Here is a 16,784-nt window from a genome sequence, read left to right as displayed (position 1 = left end):
GATTTTCCGTACTTGTTGTTCATTCTTGTTTCCTGTAGGAATTATTTTTTTAATAGAAATGTCGCTTTGACGCACGTTTTTCTCGAAATCAAATCACATAATTATTCCTTTCAACGTTTTTCGGAGATATTTGGACTGCGCATGTCACTAACCCTCCCTACCTTTGCCATTACGTCATTATCGTCTTCATAAATGTACGGCAACGGCCATATTGTCATTTGATAGCATTGCACAAATTTTTCATAGACAATTGCGTAGGCAAATAATTCGCAAGTTGTATTAGTAGTCATTTTGGAATTTAGCTATGGATGAATTTGACCCTATGAGTTCTGTAAACTCCCCTCCTGAAACCAATCCTTACGGTGAAAACGATGATTTTGTTCAATTGGATACCCCAGCCCAAGAGGCCGTCAGCTCGTCTGGTCGTGATGAAGCAGCAGAAGAAGACCTATACACAGCCCCAGTCCAGAGTTCCGAGGCCGAGCCATCCCAACTATTAAATTTTGGTGATCCGGACCCACCAATGCCCTCTACTGAAACATATGGAGAAGAACCTGAAAGTACCTATCCGGATACGAGTATACAAGATCAAGAACCCGAACCGGAGCCAGAGCCAGAATCGAAACCACCAACAGAAGAACCTCCAGTAATAGAATTAGAAGAGCAACCGTCTAAAACAGGTACTGGAAATGTATCATCCTTATTTTTATAATTATCTAATTGAAAACCCTGTTCTACAAAGATTGTGGATTTCGAACCTAACGTGGATTGACCCACCCAAAGTACATTTTCCATCTTCCTTTAACATCACTACATCACGTACACGATGGCTTTACTATACAACGATTTCAATATAACGGTACATGACGGTGCAGTTCTGTAGACCAGCTTTTCAATGTAACGGTAGTTACTGTAAGTGTTAAGCCAATTACAATTTAGATTTGCCTTTTGGTAATAATTTTCTTGTTACAAATCAAAAGTGTTAAATATTTCTATAGAAGTGTGGCAATTTAGCATTGTATGGATTACAAAAAAGAGAAGTGAAGAAAATTGGGAAATTAGCTAACTTGGGAAATCCGCAGTCGCAGTGGAAGCGGTTTATTTCAAAAGCATATCACTATCAGAAAGTCTCAATGCAGTTTTGTGTAGGCATAATAAAAATGTTCTTTGTTTTGTTTTGTTTTCTTGCAGGGGGTATTTTTGACGGACTACAAAATCTGGATCCAAGAGGTATAGTCATTTTCATTTGTTATATTCAAATTCAAAACATTATGTCATATCATTTTATACTGCAGGTAGAAACGGAGGACTCTCTGTCAAACTTCTGCGAGTTGATACGTGCGATAAAAAGTGCTATTTATTGTTGATCATAATTTATCATTGAACCCTTTTTTTCAGCTTCCTAGACCAGCTTTTCAAATGCAGAAATCCATAGATATCTTGCTGGTGTTGCTTGTTTTATTTTGCTGCTAAGATCTTTGATGTTTGCATGAATTTACATGGAGGGAAGGTCACAAAGTGGAAAGTTGGAGCAATGAAAGCATGTGACCTCGGTTCCAAATTTAGCATTGGTGTTACTTAGGTGTCGGCTTTTGAAACCATTCAGTAACCTTCTAAGGCCATTAACCTTTTAATTAAACCAGCTGTTACAGTACCAGACAGAATTATTATAACCCACTTTAATTTTTAGTATTAGTTGATTTGTTATTTATATTTTTATTGTTGCATTGACAAACAGGCATGTAAAGGGGCGTGATGTTAACATTGTCAGTTCAGTTTGTGAGTTTCAAATACACTAGTAAGTCTCCTTGAACCACATACCTGTTTACTCCAATAGATATAAAATATAAGTTTAAGCCTTCTTTTGTGTATTGGTTTGTCAATATGTAGTGATAAGGATTTTATAAACAGTACACAAGCAAATGCAAATATAAATAATGTTGACAATCCTCTATCAAGTTTGAACAGGATGATCAAATAAGTATCAGAAATCCTTTATTGCTGTATATTTTTTTAATTCAAACAAATTAACATATCAGAAATTATAATTACATCTGGGCCTCAAATGAAACTAAATTCTAAGACTTTGACCTGTTGTAGTAGACAGAGTAATATCACGGTGAGTCAATATTGACACGTGAGTCACTCAGTTAGGTTGTCAGGGACAGGCTAGAGAACATCTACCAAAATCAATAAATAGGGTTCAGTATGTAAAGGGGTGTTCTTTGTAGGAAAGATAACCACAGTGATGGTACAGAGTTCATTATGAATGAAATGAGAGTGACTGAGTCATTTCCATAAGTAGAAGAATGACAAACCTCAACAACCCATCGCAGCCTCTCACCAAGTGCCAGTTCATGAATAACAATAGGGCAGTACATCAGGTAAATCATCAGTATGCATACACCGTTCCTCATACATTATCATTTAATTTAAGACCAACTAATCTAGTACAAGGCCACTGCTGATTATTCTCACTTGAGATGAAATCCTGAAACAGTCAAACTGAGGATACAGGTTTAGATTGTGCCAGCAATTGTTTTCATATCAGCAGAGATGCAAGAACCGATCGATGATGGTAACATTGCCGAGGAGACAAAAGATGTGATGGAGCAAACTAGTGGGGATGACACGGTTACTAGTTGCGATAAAAACCAACAAGGTAATTGTGGTACTGGTCATGATTCCTTCGCAATCGGCTTGCTTGTTATGGGCTGTTGTGTAGAGACACTTCAATATCATACAATTTTCCCATTGTTGTCTGGAAAAATAGCGCTTCAATTGTTGTGATTTTGCAGCATGAAAACTGTGTATTGCCAGGAGCTGATTTCAGTTCACATTGTGTCGCGTTGAAACAGTCACTGTGCACATAATGAATGTAACTGGGTCCAGCCGTCAAGATGCAAGTGATCGATGCAGATATATTATGTTCTAGCGAATCAAAACAGCAGAACCCATTCAGTCAATTACATGAGTCAACAATTATATGATTTCGTTACAAAATTCTTTTCATGTTTTATCTATTTTGTTACAATGAATGTGATATTATTTTCACTGGTAAAGGAAAAGATTTAATCAATATGTATGCATGAAAAATCCATTGAATTCATTCAATGTTGGCTTGTTTTATTTTCCATGTCCATTATTCATGTAGACTGATGGTTTTGTTTTGAGTAGCATAGAGACTAACAATTGCCAATTGGATTCTTGTGAATTCATTAATTTATACTAACTAGTCACATTTGCAATCAAGTCTGTATTAGCCAAGCATGATCACCTAAGCTTCATCATGTACCATATATTACATTTTATTTGGTTCGGTATTCTCTTTGCACAAAACTGTTTGAATTGTATTGAGAAAACAACATGGCTGATCAACAGAGTTAAGTTATTTGCAGCAACAGTATGCATTTGTGAGTTGCATTTGTGTATTTGGTACAGAAATGTAGCAAATCATTAATTAGGTAGTTATCAAATGTTGGTTTTTGACTGAAAGATTGTGTTGCTTGCCTTATCAGCATGAGGTAGACTGAGACATCACATATCTAACCATAGCAGACAGGAAAGAATGATATTCAAGTCAAAGTGCACATTTGTGTAAGATACCTTTAATATTCCAATAATTCAACAGTGCTGTCCAAGCTAAAAATAACTTTAGTGTAATAGGTTGCAATTGTATAATCCAAAACCAAAAAGTCATCTTTTAAAAAAAAGTATCAGTATTTGCATTCAGAAGAATCCCTTTTGATGATAGATAAATACAGTTTCTATAAGATAAGTTGCACAAATGTCACAAAGTTACCGATTTTGAAATCGTGTAATTCACTTGTGACCGGACGTGACCAGCCTAAACCTATGATGTTATTGAGCAGAGTGGATGATTAGTGCTGTTCTGCATGTACTTAGAGACATGTGTCTGATCAACAGTCAAAAATAGCAGACAGTGTCATTTGGGAGTCAACATGCATGAGATTGAAGACTTTGTCTACATGTTTAATGTATTTGTAGCTAATTAATATGCATAACATAACCCTGACTACCATTAAGTGCAAACACTTCTGTTATATAAATGGAAAATTAAAAGAGAATACTTCAGTGGTAGACTCAACACAAATGCTGTCAATGGATTACTGAATTTATTTCCATTATCAAATCTAAATTCACTGAATTCAACCTCTCACTCATTTTGAGGTATTTTAAGATTTGTGAATCAAAATCACCAGAAGAAATGAAAATTTATGTGTGAATAATGGCAAGAATTGATCAAAATATGAAGCTGTTGGTGCAATCAGGTATGTGCTTTGAATTTAGGGAGTGGCTCCTCAGCCTGATTATCAAGTAAGGCACAACCCTTGAAATTTGATGCAGTAGTAGTACTGTCATGTGATACTGTGAATGCTTCTAGGTCTTCATGTTCATGGCCATGGTAGGTGACTCCGATAATTGTAAACATTTCCTGATATGTGTTGACAGCTTTGATAATGATAATGATATTATAATAATGTGAATTGTCATATCTAGTTTGTACTGTCAGGATGAACTGTCTCATTGAGGGCAAAGATCAAAGGTTAACTATTTCTATGATTATAGGGGGATAATCAGTTCTGTGATTCATAAATCTTATAATAGAATGATGGATCCTGTAAAATGATTATGCTGGTACTTTGTAAAACAATATGATCACTAACATGAGTTGTTTTAAATTATAACTATGCAACTACAAACAACAGTACAACACTTAAAGTTTAGTGGGAGTCATTCCTATTGATGGTGAACACCATGAAGCTACTTGTTTTCCCATCTCCTTTCTAAGGGTCATAATAACAGCAGTATCTTAAATTCTCTAACTGTACTGACCAGTGTTTTCTTCGATGGAGAATTTAAAAAAAAAATTATAGACACAGTACTGGCAGCTGTTCACTTTGCAGTATCAATAAATCAATAGTTAGCATATTTGTTGGAATTTTGCTTCATTTGATTTTTTTTTTTAGATTTTTTTTTATTGTATGTAAATAGGTTGCATCAGCTCACATGATTGTAAGTAGGTGATGCAGTGATAAACTTTAGGTGCCTAATGATTTTCAATGGTTATCAATAAAACACATCAAGTAATAGAATGGTTCTTTTAGTCCTGAAACTGCCCACATCCCCAGCGTCTTTTTATGAGTAAAAATGAAATAGATAGGACTACTGTTATGTAACCTTCGACCTTACTACTAATGAGGATGGTGTTTCAGGTAACCCAGTTCACACCCAAGAAATGAATAGCACTGACACCCTCTTTTGTGATCATATAATTTAAAAATAATTGGACCCCAGAGAGTTAAGTAAATCATTTTGTATAATTCATGTAAGTAGTACAAATAATATTGATGAGAAATAAAGTGCTTTAGTATTATTATATCTCAATAGGCAACAGATTAATTTTCGTATACCACAATTGCGCATTATGTATTCTCAGTTTTAAATAAAATTGGTGTATTTGTCTTTGAGATAAAATAATATATGTGTAATCCACATCCAATGGGAAGGAAAGCCACTAGAGATATGTAAATAGGGTAATGGGAAAGTTCAAGGTAATATTATTTGGGGTTCAGTCCTAGATGAAAGCCATTAAAATGCTGCAGATGTGAAGAATGCAAGAAGCCCTGTGATAGTGTGAGAGAGAGAGGGCAGCTTTAACTCAAGCATTCCTACTGATAAATTATAGAAAAATATGATGGACAAATTAAGGCTGATGAAGAAAGATGTTACATAATTTTGAATTTGAAGGAGAAAGTCATGAATACCTAAAGAAAGGGGCAGATAAGGGTAATAAAAACATGTTAATGTCAAAATTCATCCATGCTGTCTTAACTACCATTTGTTGTGATATATTAGGCATGAAATGTATGGCTGCAGTCAATTTGTGTCTGACCACTGCTATGGATCACTGAAGTAACAGTTTACTTCCTGGAAGCTGAAATACGAAATGTTAAATAGACCATATTTGTCCTAAATTAGGTTTTAAGTAGGGAGAATGTAAGTGACTATAGATTACTATGTGTCTATGACAGTGTTTGTCTGCAATTTTAAATTGTAAAACTGTATTCCTTCTCTATTATTGATTGTGGTGTAATTTTCAAAAAATTTACATTATTTATTTCCATTGAATGTAAACAGCAGGCCAAATTTAGATAAAAAAGGAAATATAATGCAAAGAATACTTTTTGAGTAGACTATTTTTAAAAAAATGGAATTAATAAGCTGTCTAATATCATGGTTGTTTGCATTTCCTTTGTGAGTGGCACAATTCCATGGAAAAAAAACTCCTTGTTGAGGCCCCAAGTGATAATTTATAAAACATTTATCAGTATCATCGTCTTCATTCTCAACTGAACTGACTGCTTGTTTATTTTTCTGCATATTGGCCATAAAATTCTGAGTTTGCTTTCTTATATCTATCATTTTACAATTGGTCTGGAGTACCAATGATTTTTTAGTGGAAATGGAATACATGTACATAACATTATCATGTATAGAATTTAGTCTTGCCAGAATGTTGTAGTGGCTGGCCTAGTATGCGATAACATTGTGTTGAGATAGCCATTTAAGTGACTAAGCCATGTTTGTACCACTAAAGAAGGAAAGCTGCTTGTTGTACATTGCTACCCATCAACGTCATCTATTTTAATTCCGTGTCAGTTTCTCTTCCTCTCATCCATTAATTTAAATCATTTAAATATGCATTGATATGGTTAACTAATTACGAAGCTTGCCAATAACATTGCCCTGCAGAACTTGCAATGTAATTAGATGACATACATGTAGTTATTTTTAATACGTTTTTGACAATTGTCTATTTCTATGTTGTTTTCATCACTATTTTAGATCATCATAAATTATTTGTTATAATTTGCATGTTCCTTTATTTGTTTTTGTCCATGCATGCCTTGCTGGATCCATGCTAATTTCAGTGTATTTGGGGGAAAAAATATTATCATTTCACACGAAGGCCTTTCTATGTTCATCTCCTCCTGTAATGTCAGTTGATATTTCAATACATTTTTTGCACTCGTCATATTTTATTGCAAATTTGACCCTTTTGTTACTGCTCACTATTAATATTGCATTCATGCATGTTTCACCAAAAATGTTTCATTTCATTTCATGACAATTCTCATCAGTCACTTCTCAGGAAGTGACTGATTTTTCCTTAGTAGAATATGCCAAATCTAATATGAATCATCAGGTCTTGAAATCTTGTAGCATTGATGTCCAAGTATCCATTAGTATATTGCATACTAGGTTTATAATCACAAAGTAACCATAGCAGATATACTGTTCAAAGCAAATATATATTATATATCAGGATTGTTGTGAAATTTTGAAAAAAAGATTTGATAAATATAATGATATTATAACTGAAAAGATAACCGTTTTTGTTATTTTAAGTATAATGTCATGTTCCACTGTTGAAGTTAGTCTGACATTTGAACCATTTTTGTAATACTGTAAAACGCCTTTCCATTTCTAGTACTGTTAGGAATAATTCATCATAATATTATAACTTATTATTTTGGTAGATTTTGAACAGATCTACATTTCATATTTTACATGGCTTTAATAAGATAATTATGTCATAATACTAGTTATAATAATTTCAAGGAATGTTCTTATCAAGAAACAATACCCAATTAGATTCTGTGAAGGCAGAACACTAGTATTGATTTTTCACATAGTTTGTATGTTTTGCAAATTCACTTGATCTCTGTATGTATTGTATGAACACTGTGTATTTATTATTATATTAGGTGCCATCTCCTGCTGTTAGATGAATACTTTTATGAAAGAAATAACACTAATCAGTTTATTAAATGTTCATGTACTGAAGGTAATAGCTGTGTGTTTTTCAGACAAGGTATTCCATCATATATCACATATGTCTAAGAACTTGAATGACAGCAATAGTGTGAGTTGAATGTGATATTATATTAATAATATCAACTAGCTGGGAATATGTACCTCTGGGGTAGGACTTCTAAATATCCTTTCTACAAAACATGCATCATAAATGTGGCCTTCAACTTACTAGTACAACTGGACTGTGAATGGCTGTCTTTTTTCATTCATTTTGTAATAATTGGCAAATTTCTATGCTTTTCTAGTCTATGAAACTTGATGATTCAACTTGTAATGGAGGTTCATGACTCACACTGTGGCGATGACAGAAACTTGATCATTTGTAATTGCTGTACATGTACATAGGAATTTCATGTGATTAGTTTTTAGTTATTAGAAATACCACTCATGTGAACATAAATGAAGCTGCATCATTCAGTCAGTGGTATTGTTTCAGCTAACACCTAAACTTGTTGCCATTTTCTATACAAATTTGCAAAATTGTTATTCTTAGCTGTATTGCTAACCTTGACTAACCATGTTACTACAGGTCATAGTAGAACAGACAAGTATGAATTCCATGTGTATGTCAGTTACCAGCATTACTTTGAGTATATTGGAATCAATTGATGAATATAATGGGTACTATTGATAAAATTAATCAAATTATCACATCCAAATAAAGAACTTAATTAATGCAATTGTAGTTTTCCTTGCTATAATAATGCTAATTTTCTGCTTATTCACAGAAAGCATGCATCCAAAATGCTGATTTTCCTATTTTTTGCTGTCATGCATGTTCCCTATATTAAAGGAAATTCTCTATTCCTGAGCTGCATTTCACATGATCACTTCATCTTCACAGAGACATGAAGGCATGTGTCTGACACTGTAGTGTAAATTTCAATGAGACTTACTGAGTTTAATGGATATGTTATGATTTAATTTAATTTGATTTGAAATTCTTTGTTTTACAGTTGTAGAATTGATATACTGGCGTGATCTTAAGAAGTCGGGTATTGTGTTTGGCAGTGTGCTGTTTCTCCTGTTATCTCTCAGCTTCAACTCCCTTATTAGTGTGATAGCGTATCTTTCGTTGGCTGTTCTTACGGTCACCATCAGTTTCCGTGTCTACAAGACTGTCTTGCAAGCTGTACAGAAAACTGGTGAAGGAAATCCATTCAAGTGAGTAAATAGGTTGTGGAGTTTAGTGATATTAAAGTCTGATATCTGATTACAGTATTAGTCATTATAATCTGATTATCTGTGGTTGTGTAATGCAAGGTGTTGCAATCTCACACTATGTATGAAGAGTTGCATTTACCAATACCAGATGGATGTTGCATTATCACACATATTATACCTCTTTCCCCATGGCATCTCTGTTTAACTGAAATTCTATATTCATAGAATTAAAATCACTTGACTTTATGCTGCTAAATTTTCCATGGGTAACTTTGTTGAAAGATACATAATCAAAGCAATGTAGTCATGCACAAATGGTGTACTGATTGAGGAGTGTAGCCCACTCCCTTGACAACATCTCAAGAGCCCATTGCAGTAGAATAGAGATGACAGCTGTGTCAGAGTTGATATGATGCTGTGAATTAAACATGTCTTGTAATTCAACACATGCACAGTTCTTATCAAAGTCAAACAATGAAATTAAACACAGAAGAATTCAGTGAACAGCAGGTGATTTGTACAGTCTAAATATATATTTTTATCATTATTTTTTTCTGTACGATATTTAACAAAGTAAGGGATTTTTTCATTTGAATACAATTTCACAAATGCTATTAGTATGAGTCATAAGTGAGGTATGATTCTGAACACATTGACACAGATTCATCCGTTAAAATTGGTCAACTCTAACCACAGTCTGCATTATCTTTTTTAACAGGCCATTCTTGGAATCTGACATTGAGGTTCCCAGTGACAAAGTTGACAAGATCGTAAACCATGTCTGTGAACACCTTTCTTGTGTTGCCAAGGAACTCCGTCGCCTCTTCCTGGTTGAAGACCTGGTAGATTCCATTAAAGTAAATAATTCATTGTGTTATCTTCTCAAATGTCATCATTGACATATTTCTGTTCTTACCAATGTAGTGTTTATAGCTTTCCAAATTTGTATTTAGATGTCTACATTATAGCACAAGTACAAATCTCTTTGGTCTATTCAAATCTCACAGTATGGGAAAACCTTAATATTGAATGTCTAATGTGAAACCATAGCACTAATAAAAATACCCTATATCAATTCTTATACAGTTCAAATACTGATATCCATGTTTTACACCTAAATTTATCGAGTTTAAAACTGATAGGCACAGTCTTAGTTAAAAATTAATTTTAAAATTATTTACATGTTTTCAAAAAAAATTGCATATACAAATTTACAGTATATGACATTTAGGAGTAATCATGATATGTGTTAATTTGTCATATTCTGACAGTCCTTGGGATGAATGAGATAGTATCCCACATATCACTGTGTTAGAGGGGGTTTTGAGTACTTCGTTATGGAATATTTATGTTCAGGTGTGTGGCAACAGAGGATTCAGCATTTTCCTGGCATGACTTGACTCTAAATTATATATTTTTATTTGTGTATTGAACAGTTTGCTGTGATGCTATGGTTACTGACATACATTGGAGGATGGTTTAATGGTCTTACACTACTTATCTTGGGTAAGTCATTTCTCTTAATTCAAAATCATAACTTGAAAATGGCGACTTTCTTGTACATCATTAGTATACCTAATTTTGGTACACTAATGATGTATGGTGAAAACATTACGATTTTGTGTATATCAATAAGTCAGATACTACAAGATACTTCATGATCATTCTAATGTAACAAGTTAGGCGGACAAATTGAGAGTATTGTATACAGTCAGTTCTTGTAGGTCATTCACTTCACTGTTGGATATAACAATTATATGTTATCTAGAATTACAAAAAGGATCACTTAGATGCAAAAAGTAGTCATAAAATCAAGTCGTTTTTTGTACTCAATTTGTTAAGGATCAATGGATAGACAGACACATATTGTGACAAACTGTGAGTTTCACATAAAATTTTATTATATAATCAAGATCACTAAAAACTGTTTTTCATTGCCTCTTTATCCTTGATATAATTATAATGGTTTCATTTGACATTTTAGGTTTCATTGGCCTGTTCACCATGCCCAAAGTGTATGAGCTGCACCAGGTAAGATTATTAGCTATTAGTATTCATACTGTGCCATGTGTAGTAGATCTATTTATTGGGTGCATCCGACACGTTCCTGTACATATGCTATGTTGTTATTGCATACTAGCTCAGAAATATGTGCATACCAACACAGATACTGTGATGTCATATTGGGAAGTCTTAGTGGCTTAATCCATACCTCTCAATATTTCTAACAAAAGGAGACATTTTATCTCTGATGCATTTTAATAAATCCAGTCATTCTGTCAATCATTTATTTCATGTCATGTTACATTTGTATGTGTTCAGTTGAATCATAGCCTTGCACTTTGATATTTCTTAAGGTATCGAAGGAAATAAGTACAATTTATTTTGATGAAGGCCCTTCTCAATAGACTTGTGTACCTAGACTAATATCAAATAATGGTTTGGTTTTTAATCAAATATTTCTTGTTAGTTGCTTTATAAATGGAAATGTTTTTGCATCAAACAGAGATACAAGATTGCAAAGAATTGTCATGTAAATTTTGTCATGGAAAGCAGGAAGTGCCCTTGTATAGTGTATGGTTTGATGATTTTCTTTGTATTCTGTTCTATAGAGACGTTGATATGTATTGATTTCAATCTCTCTTCAGGAAAAGATTGACAACTACATTGATCTTGTGAACAAACAAGTAAAGGATGTCATGGCAAAGTGAGTAAATGAAGCCATTTTATACTTTTCCAGTGCTATGTGTGGTTTTCTCCTTTCAATTTTAGTCATTGATTTGTACTCTTGTGTATACTTTCACCATGGATGGAAAGATTTGGAATCAATGCCATGATAATGTAATAAATAGACTTGCCAGTTTAACAAATTTATCATCTTGGACAAGATAAAACTAAGACTAAAAGACTTCAATACTGTGTTTTTTACAACAATCATGTAGTAGCAGTAATAATGATAATGATGATGATGATAATATCATTATTAGGTTGTCATGAGGAAGGCATAGACATAAAACAAAGTATTTTGGTTGTGTATCTTGACTTTGTAATGACAAATTGGTACTTGATGAAAGTTTAAAGATGTGGTATATGGCAAACCATGTGGACATAAAAGTCTCAAATATCAATGGGAAATGTACTTTGATGTGATTTGCAGTATACAAAATGTGACTGATTTGTAGAATATTTTGATTGAATATTGTCATTTGTTTTAAAGTACTGTCTTAATCTGCCTCAGAAGTAGGGCGTGTGTTAAGATGTGCTTTCATTTGTTGCTCATATGAAATGGAAATATTTTCATTAAAATTTTATTACTGTGTTTCTCAAGACTGATTGATCTCGTGTTTGTCTCGTGACAAATCTGTTCTGACTAATGTGATTGATTGTATCACTGTAGATTGGTATATAATAAAATATAATGTGGATCAGTTACTAATGCATGGCTTTTTGAATATATATTATTTGCAGGGTCCAGGCCAAAGTACCGCTGTTAAAGAAGAAAACAGCATAAAATGCTGCAATACCAATAGCATAGAGAAACTGCCTTTAGGTACGCATGTGAGAATAGGTCGGGTTAAAAATAGGGTGAAAAAAATACAAATATAGTCAAACTAAGTAAGAGTGTAAGTAAAAGCTCCAAGTCTATAAAAAGCGTGAAATACAGTGTCAACATGTAGTGTTCACGTCTAACAGTCTCATTCAACAAGGAAAGTTTAGTGTAGCCACCAGAATATTTCAACATACCATTTCTTGCTATTGTAAAAAAAAAAGTCATTTTCTATGAAATAGATATGTCTCTTGTGCTCTACAATATCATGAATTTAATGTTTTGTCAGTCAGAAGTTTTTTGCTAATAAATGGATTCAGACAGTGTGTCCTTTGATATTTGAACAATGGACGCGGACGTGATTTGTTGATGTACTATCTACTACCTTTATGCATGCAGAATGCCAACTCAAATCTTCTGTAAGATAGTGTTACCGTGTGATGAATTGTTTCGCCTTCCAAAGTTTATATAGTGTTTACAATTTACAAATTTTATGTTGCAATACAAGGGCTGTATGTTTGATGATATGTAAATTTGTATGTTGTGTTATTTTTCGGCAGCTTATTATATCCTGCCAAATAGTCAGTGTTTAGTTTGCCGTTAGTTCAGTACAGTAGCTGTTGCAGCCCCCTTGCTTGCCTGTTTTAGGTGATAGCGTTAAAAGTACTTTGTATTTTTTCAAGTGATTACTCTTGTCAACAACCTGAAAGCAAAATTGGGTATATCAGTTTTTAATAAATCATTGATGTGTGATATATGAAATGTGCTTTGATAAACATTTGATTGTGCCTTCAGTCAGTGTAGTTGTGTTGTTATGTATATTATTAGATCCTTCGAATCTCGTTCATTACTGTCCCCACACAATTTCATAACTTTGGTATCATTCTGCTTCAGCTCTCCCTTAGGCTTGATCGTAGGTGTTTTTTAGATTCCCCACACATTTGAGCCACCTTTTTCACAATGAAATTCATGTGTTTTTTCATGAAGTTGTGTATTATGAATATTTTGTAAACTAGCAAATGCTTGTTTACACAAGACTTAAACTTAGTTGCCTTCATAATTGTTATTTGCAATTTTGTTGGATAATTTTACCCTTGGAATTTCCGTTGATATACTTCAAAGCCAGGGATGATTGCTTTGTTTTTTTGTTTTTTTGTTTCATTTGTTTGTTTTTTTTTGTCTGTGCAAATCTGCAAATCTAAACAGATTCTGCAGTTACTTGGAAAATATTGAATTGATATCACAATAAATGTAATCATCCTGTTAATTAATCAATAAATATGTAGAAAAATAAGATTTCTGTCTTCTCATTCTTTTCCTTCACTCGTACATACATTTTGTCGTTAACATTCACTTTGTCAACAGAAGACACATCATCAAATGTCTGATTCTAATTTGCAGTTCCGATTTCACTGTTTAATTTAATTGGAACCATAAGCAATATATTTTCCAATTCCAAAAGTACAGTAGCAATGCTATTTTGGGAGAAGAATTGTGTGTGTGTGTGTGTGTGTGTAGTTTAAAACAACTGCAGGCCATCATATCTGCTTCATTACTTGGTGGAGATCTACCTTTAGATCTCTAGGAGAAAGATAAAAATCAGTGATGTGTGCAAGTAGGAACTGAAAAGGATGTCGTCTAGTCTGAACTGCACTCCATATAACCTCTGTTTTGCTGATACTTGCACTAGTGTAAGAGATGTCATCCTGATGTTGGGTCATGTGATAAATGACGTACATTAAAATTAGACAAAATTGGAGCCTTACAAACTATGTATTTGGGATTTACAAGTACACTTTAAGGCACTACACTGACTAATATTCAGTAAAGTTTCCTGACAATCCTGGCCACACACCACAATTGTGAAATAAATGATCCAAATGTCCCATGGAGTCAGCTTATGGATATTCATATCAGAGTAACATTCCACAACAACTACTAATTTAAATCTGAAATATTAAATCTAATTGATATGTTTAATTTGATGAGAAACATTTCTTCAGTGGCATCAGAGAAATCAACATGATTTTATTGTCTGCTGTGATGCTTGGCAAGATTACCCTTCAGGCGGTCACAAAAGGTTGGAATCAGGATTAATAGCGCCACCGTGCGACAATTTTAAGAGAGTACAAGACTAACCCTGAGAAAATGTTATACTAAGGGACCGGTCAGTTTCTTCGGCCGGGGGGGGAGGGCGGTGGATTGGTAGGGGGGGGGGTCACCCTGTTTTTGAAATTGGCAGTAGGGGGGTCATGCTGTTTTGAAAATTGTGGATGGGGGGGGGGGTCATTGTGTTTTAGATTGTGATGGAAGAAAAAAATCCTTTCTACAATGGAATATAGCCTTGTCTGAAATGTGGTACATGTCAATATTTGTTCTTGTTCCTGTTTCTTACATGAATTCTTTAACATTACTTATTAGTGTGTGTGTGTGTGTGTGTGTGTGTGTGTGTGTGTGTGTGTGTGTGTGTGTGTGTGTGTGTAGTTTAACTAACTATACATATTCATATACATGTACCGGTATTACCTACCTACCACACTAGTTACAGAACATGTCATGTAAATGCTTGGCTGTTTCACAATCAATGCTTCGCTTATATTGCAGTTTGGGGCAAAAGTGAACTTGAAGGTTTCGTAATGGTAATTTTCATAGATAGTTTATAAATGAAGTTAATCTAAATTGTTCTACTCGTCATGCTATTGACACTACAAATCACCACATGTCATCAGATTCTAGTTACTATTATACACTAGGTATGACCACCTAAAGTTCTCTAACATACCGGTGACTTTATTATACATGTAATATTAATGCCCCTATATACTAATGTTACGTGTGATATGAGAAACTCATTTAAAAACGTTTTACGTTAGCTTTTCGAAGCTTGGAAATATTACCTCAAAGGTTATGAATAACCTAAACACTGCCTTAGTATCTCAAGCAAAAAACTCCAGATCTGCCAGGGGAAAAACCCCAAGGACTCCCTCACCCCCAGAGGTCACTCATACATTCAACCAACAATCAGATACACCAACAACCTTTTTACTGTCATAATGGTATTAAACTTTTGGCCAATATTTAGGCTATTCAGACCCCTTCAAGCAATAACTTAATCCATGCTTTACAAGACAGCAAGTATCAGAAACTATTCTTTATAACTTACACTAAGGGTTGAAATATGTTCTTAAAAAGTTTAAATGGCATCATTATATACATGTAGTAAAGGTCAGCACATCTATAATGGTAGTATCATTGGTAGGGGAGATTTGGAGTTTAAGGCAATTTTAGACTATCTTGGCAAACGTTTCAGATCTTGAAAAGACAATATCATATCAAATTAGAATAGGGTGAAAATATTTAAGAAAAGTTTAATACCATTAAAAATCCTCCAGGGTTTCTAGAGGGAGACCCCCTCAGACCCCCTACATGAGGTGGACATATCCCAGTCTCAAGCTCTTCCCCTCTTACTGTCAAGATGCTATCAAAGTATATTTCAAAAGTATTTCAACCCTATGTAGTTGCTTTTAACATGTTGGTGTTGTTTTGTAAAGCTTGGAAATTATTGTCTGAAAGGGTCTGAATAGTCTCAAAATGGACTTTTCAGAGTTAAAAACCCCCAGGGCTTCTAGGGGGAGACCCCCTAGGACCCCCCCACATGAGGTGTACACATCCTAGTCTCAAGATCTTCCCCCTACCTCTTACTGTCAAGATCCTATCAAACTATATTTCAAAAATGTTTTTACATGTTGGTGTTGTCTTGTAAAGCTTGGAAATTATTTTCTGAAAATGTCTGAATAGTCTCAAAATTGACTTTTCAGAGTTAAAAACCTCCTGGGTTTCTAGGGGGAGACCCCCTAGGACCCCCATAAGAGATGTACATTTTCCCTTCTCAAGCTTTCCTACCTTTCACTGCCAAGATGCTATTAAACTCCTTTTCGAATATATTTACCCTGTGTAGTCAATAATTATAAATATGATAGTGCTAACCCGGAATCTTATAAAGTAGATGCAAGACAGTCAAGCAGTCCACACTGAGTCACGATCAAAAAATACCTGTCACTCATGCAAATATCATATATGGGGGGGGGGGGTCATCATGTTTTAGAATTAAGTGATAGGGGGGGGTCAGCCTGTTTGGGGTTTTACAGATAGGGGGGTCAGTGACTTTTTG

General features: G+C 34.1%; 1 protein-coding gene across 3 annotated transcripts; it reads left to right on the top strand.

Annotated features, from left to right (window-relative positions):
• Positions 1-173: 173 nt before the first annotated feature.
• On the top strand, positions 174-13,907 carry LOC144448241 (reticulon-1-A-like). 3 transcript variants are annotated; one of them, XM_078138418.1, is made up of 9 exons: positions 174-680; positions 1,192-1,230; positions 2,555-2,662; positions 8,859-9,066; positions 9,785-9,923; positions 10,503-10,572; positions 11,051-11,097; positions 11,715-11,773; positions 12,535-13,907. In XM_078138418.1, the coding sequence occupies exons 1-9, from the start codon at positions 305-307 to the stop codon at positions 12,575-12,577; spliced, it is 1,089 nt and encodes a 362-aa protein (XP_077994544.1). In that variant the 5' UTR covers positions 174-304; the 3' UTR covers positions 12,578-13,907. The 3 variants fall into 3 exon arrangements, with proteins under 3 accessions (XP_077994544.1, XP_077994535.1, XP_077994553.1); XM_078138409.1 differs by having other exon boundaries at positions 2,552-2,662; XM_078138427.1 differs by lacking the exon at positions 2,555-2,662 and having other exon boundaries at positions 175-680.
• The last annotated feature ends 2,877 nt before the right edge of the window (positions 13,908-16,784 follow it).

This window comes from Glandiceps talaboti, chromosome 2 (assembly GCF_964340395.1).
Source record: "Glandiceps talaboti chromosome 2, keGlaTala1.1, whole genome shotgun sequence".
NCBI lineage: Eukaryota > Metazoa > Hemichordata > Enteropneusta > Spengelidae > Glandiceps > Glandiceps talaboti.
Note: the sequence above shows the minus strand (reverse complement) of the source record. Positions and strands in the feature narration are given on the sequence as shown.

Coding starts and splice junctions, on each gene's coding strand:
- LOC144448241 (XM_078138409.1), top strand. CDS start 305: ATGGATGAATTTGACCCTATGAGTTCTGTAAACTCCCCTCCTGAAACC. Junction 9,067..9,784: donor GGTGAAGGAAATCCATTCAA/GTGAGTAAATAG, acceptor CTTTTTTAACAG/GCCATTCTTGGAATCTGACA. Junction 9,924..10,502: donor ACCTGGTAGATTCCATTAAA/GTAAATAATTCA, acceptor TGTATTGAACAG/TTTGCTGTGATGCTATGGTT.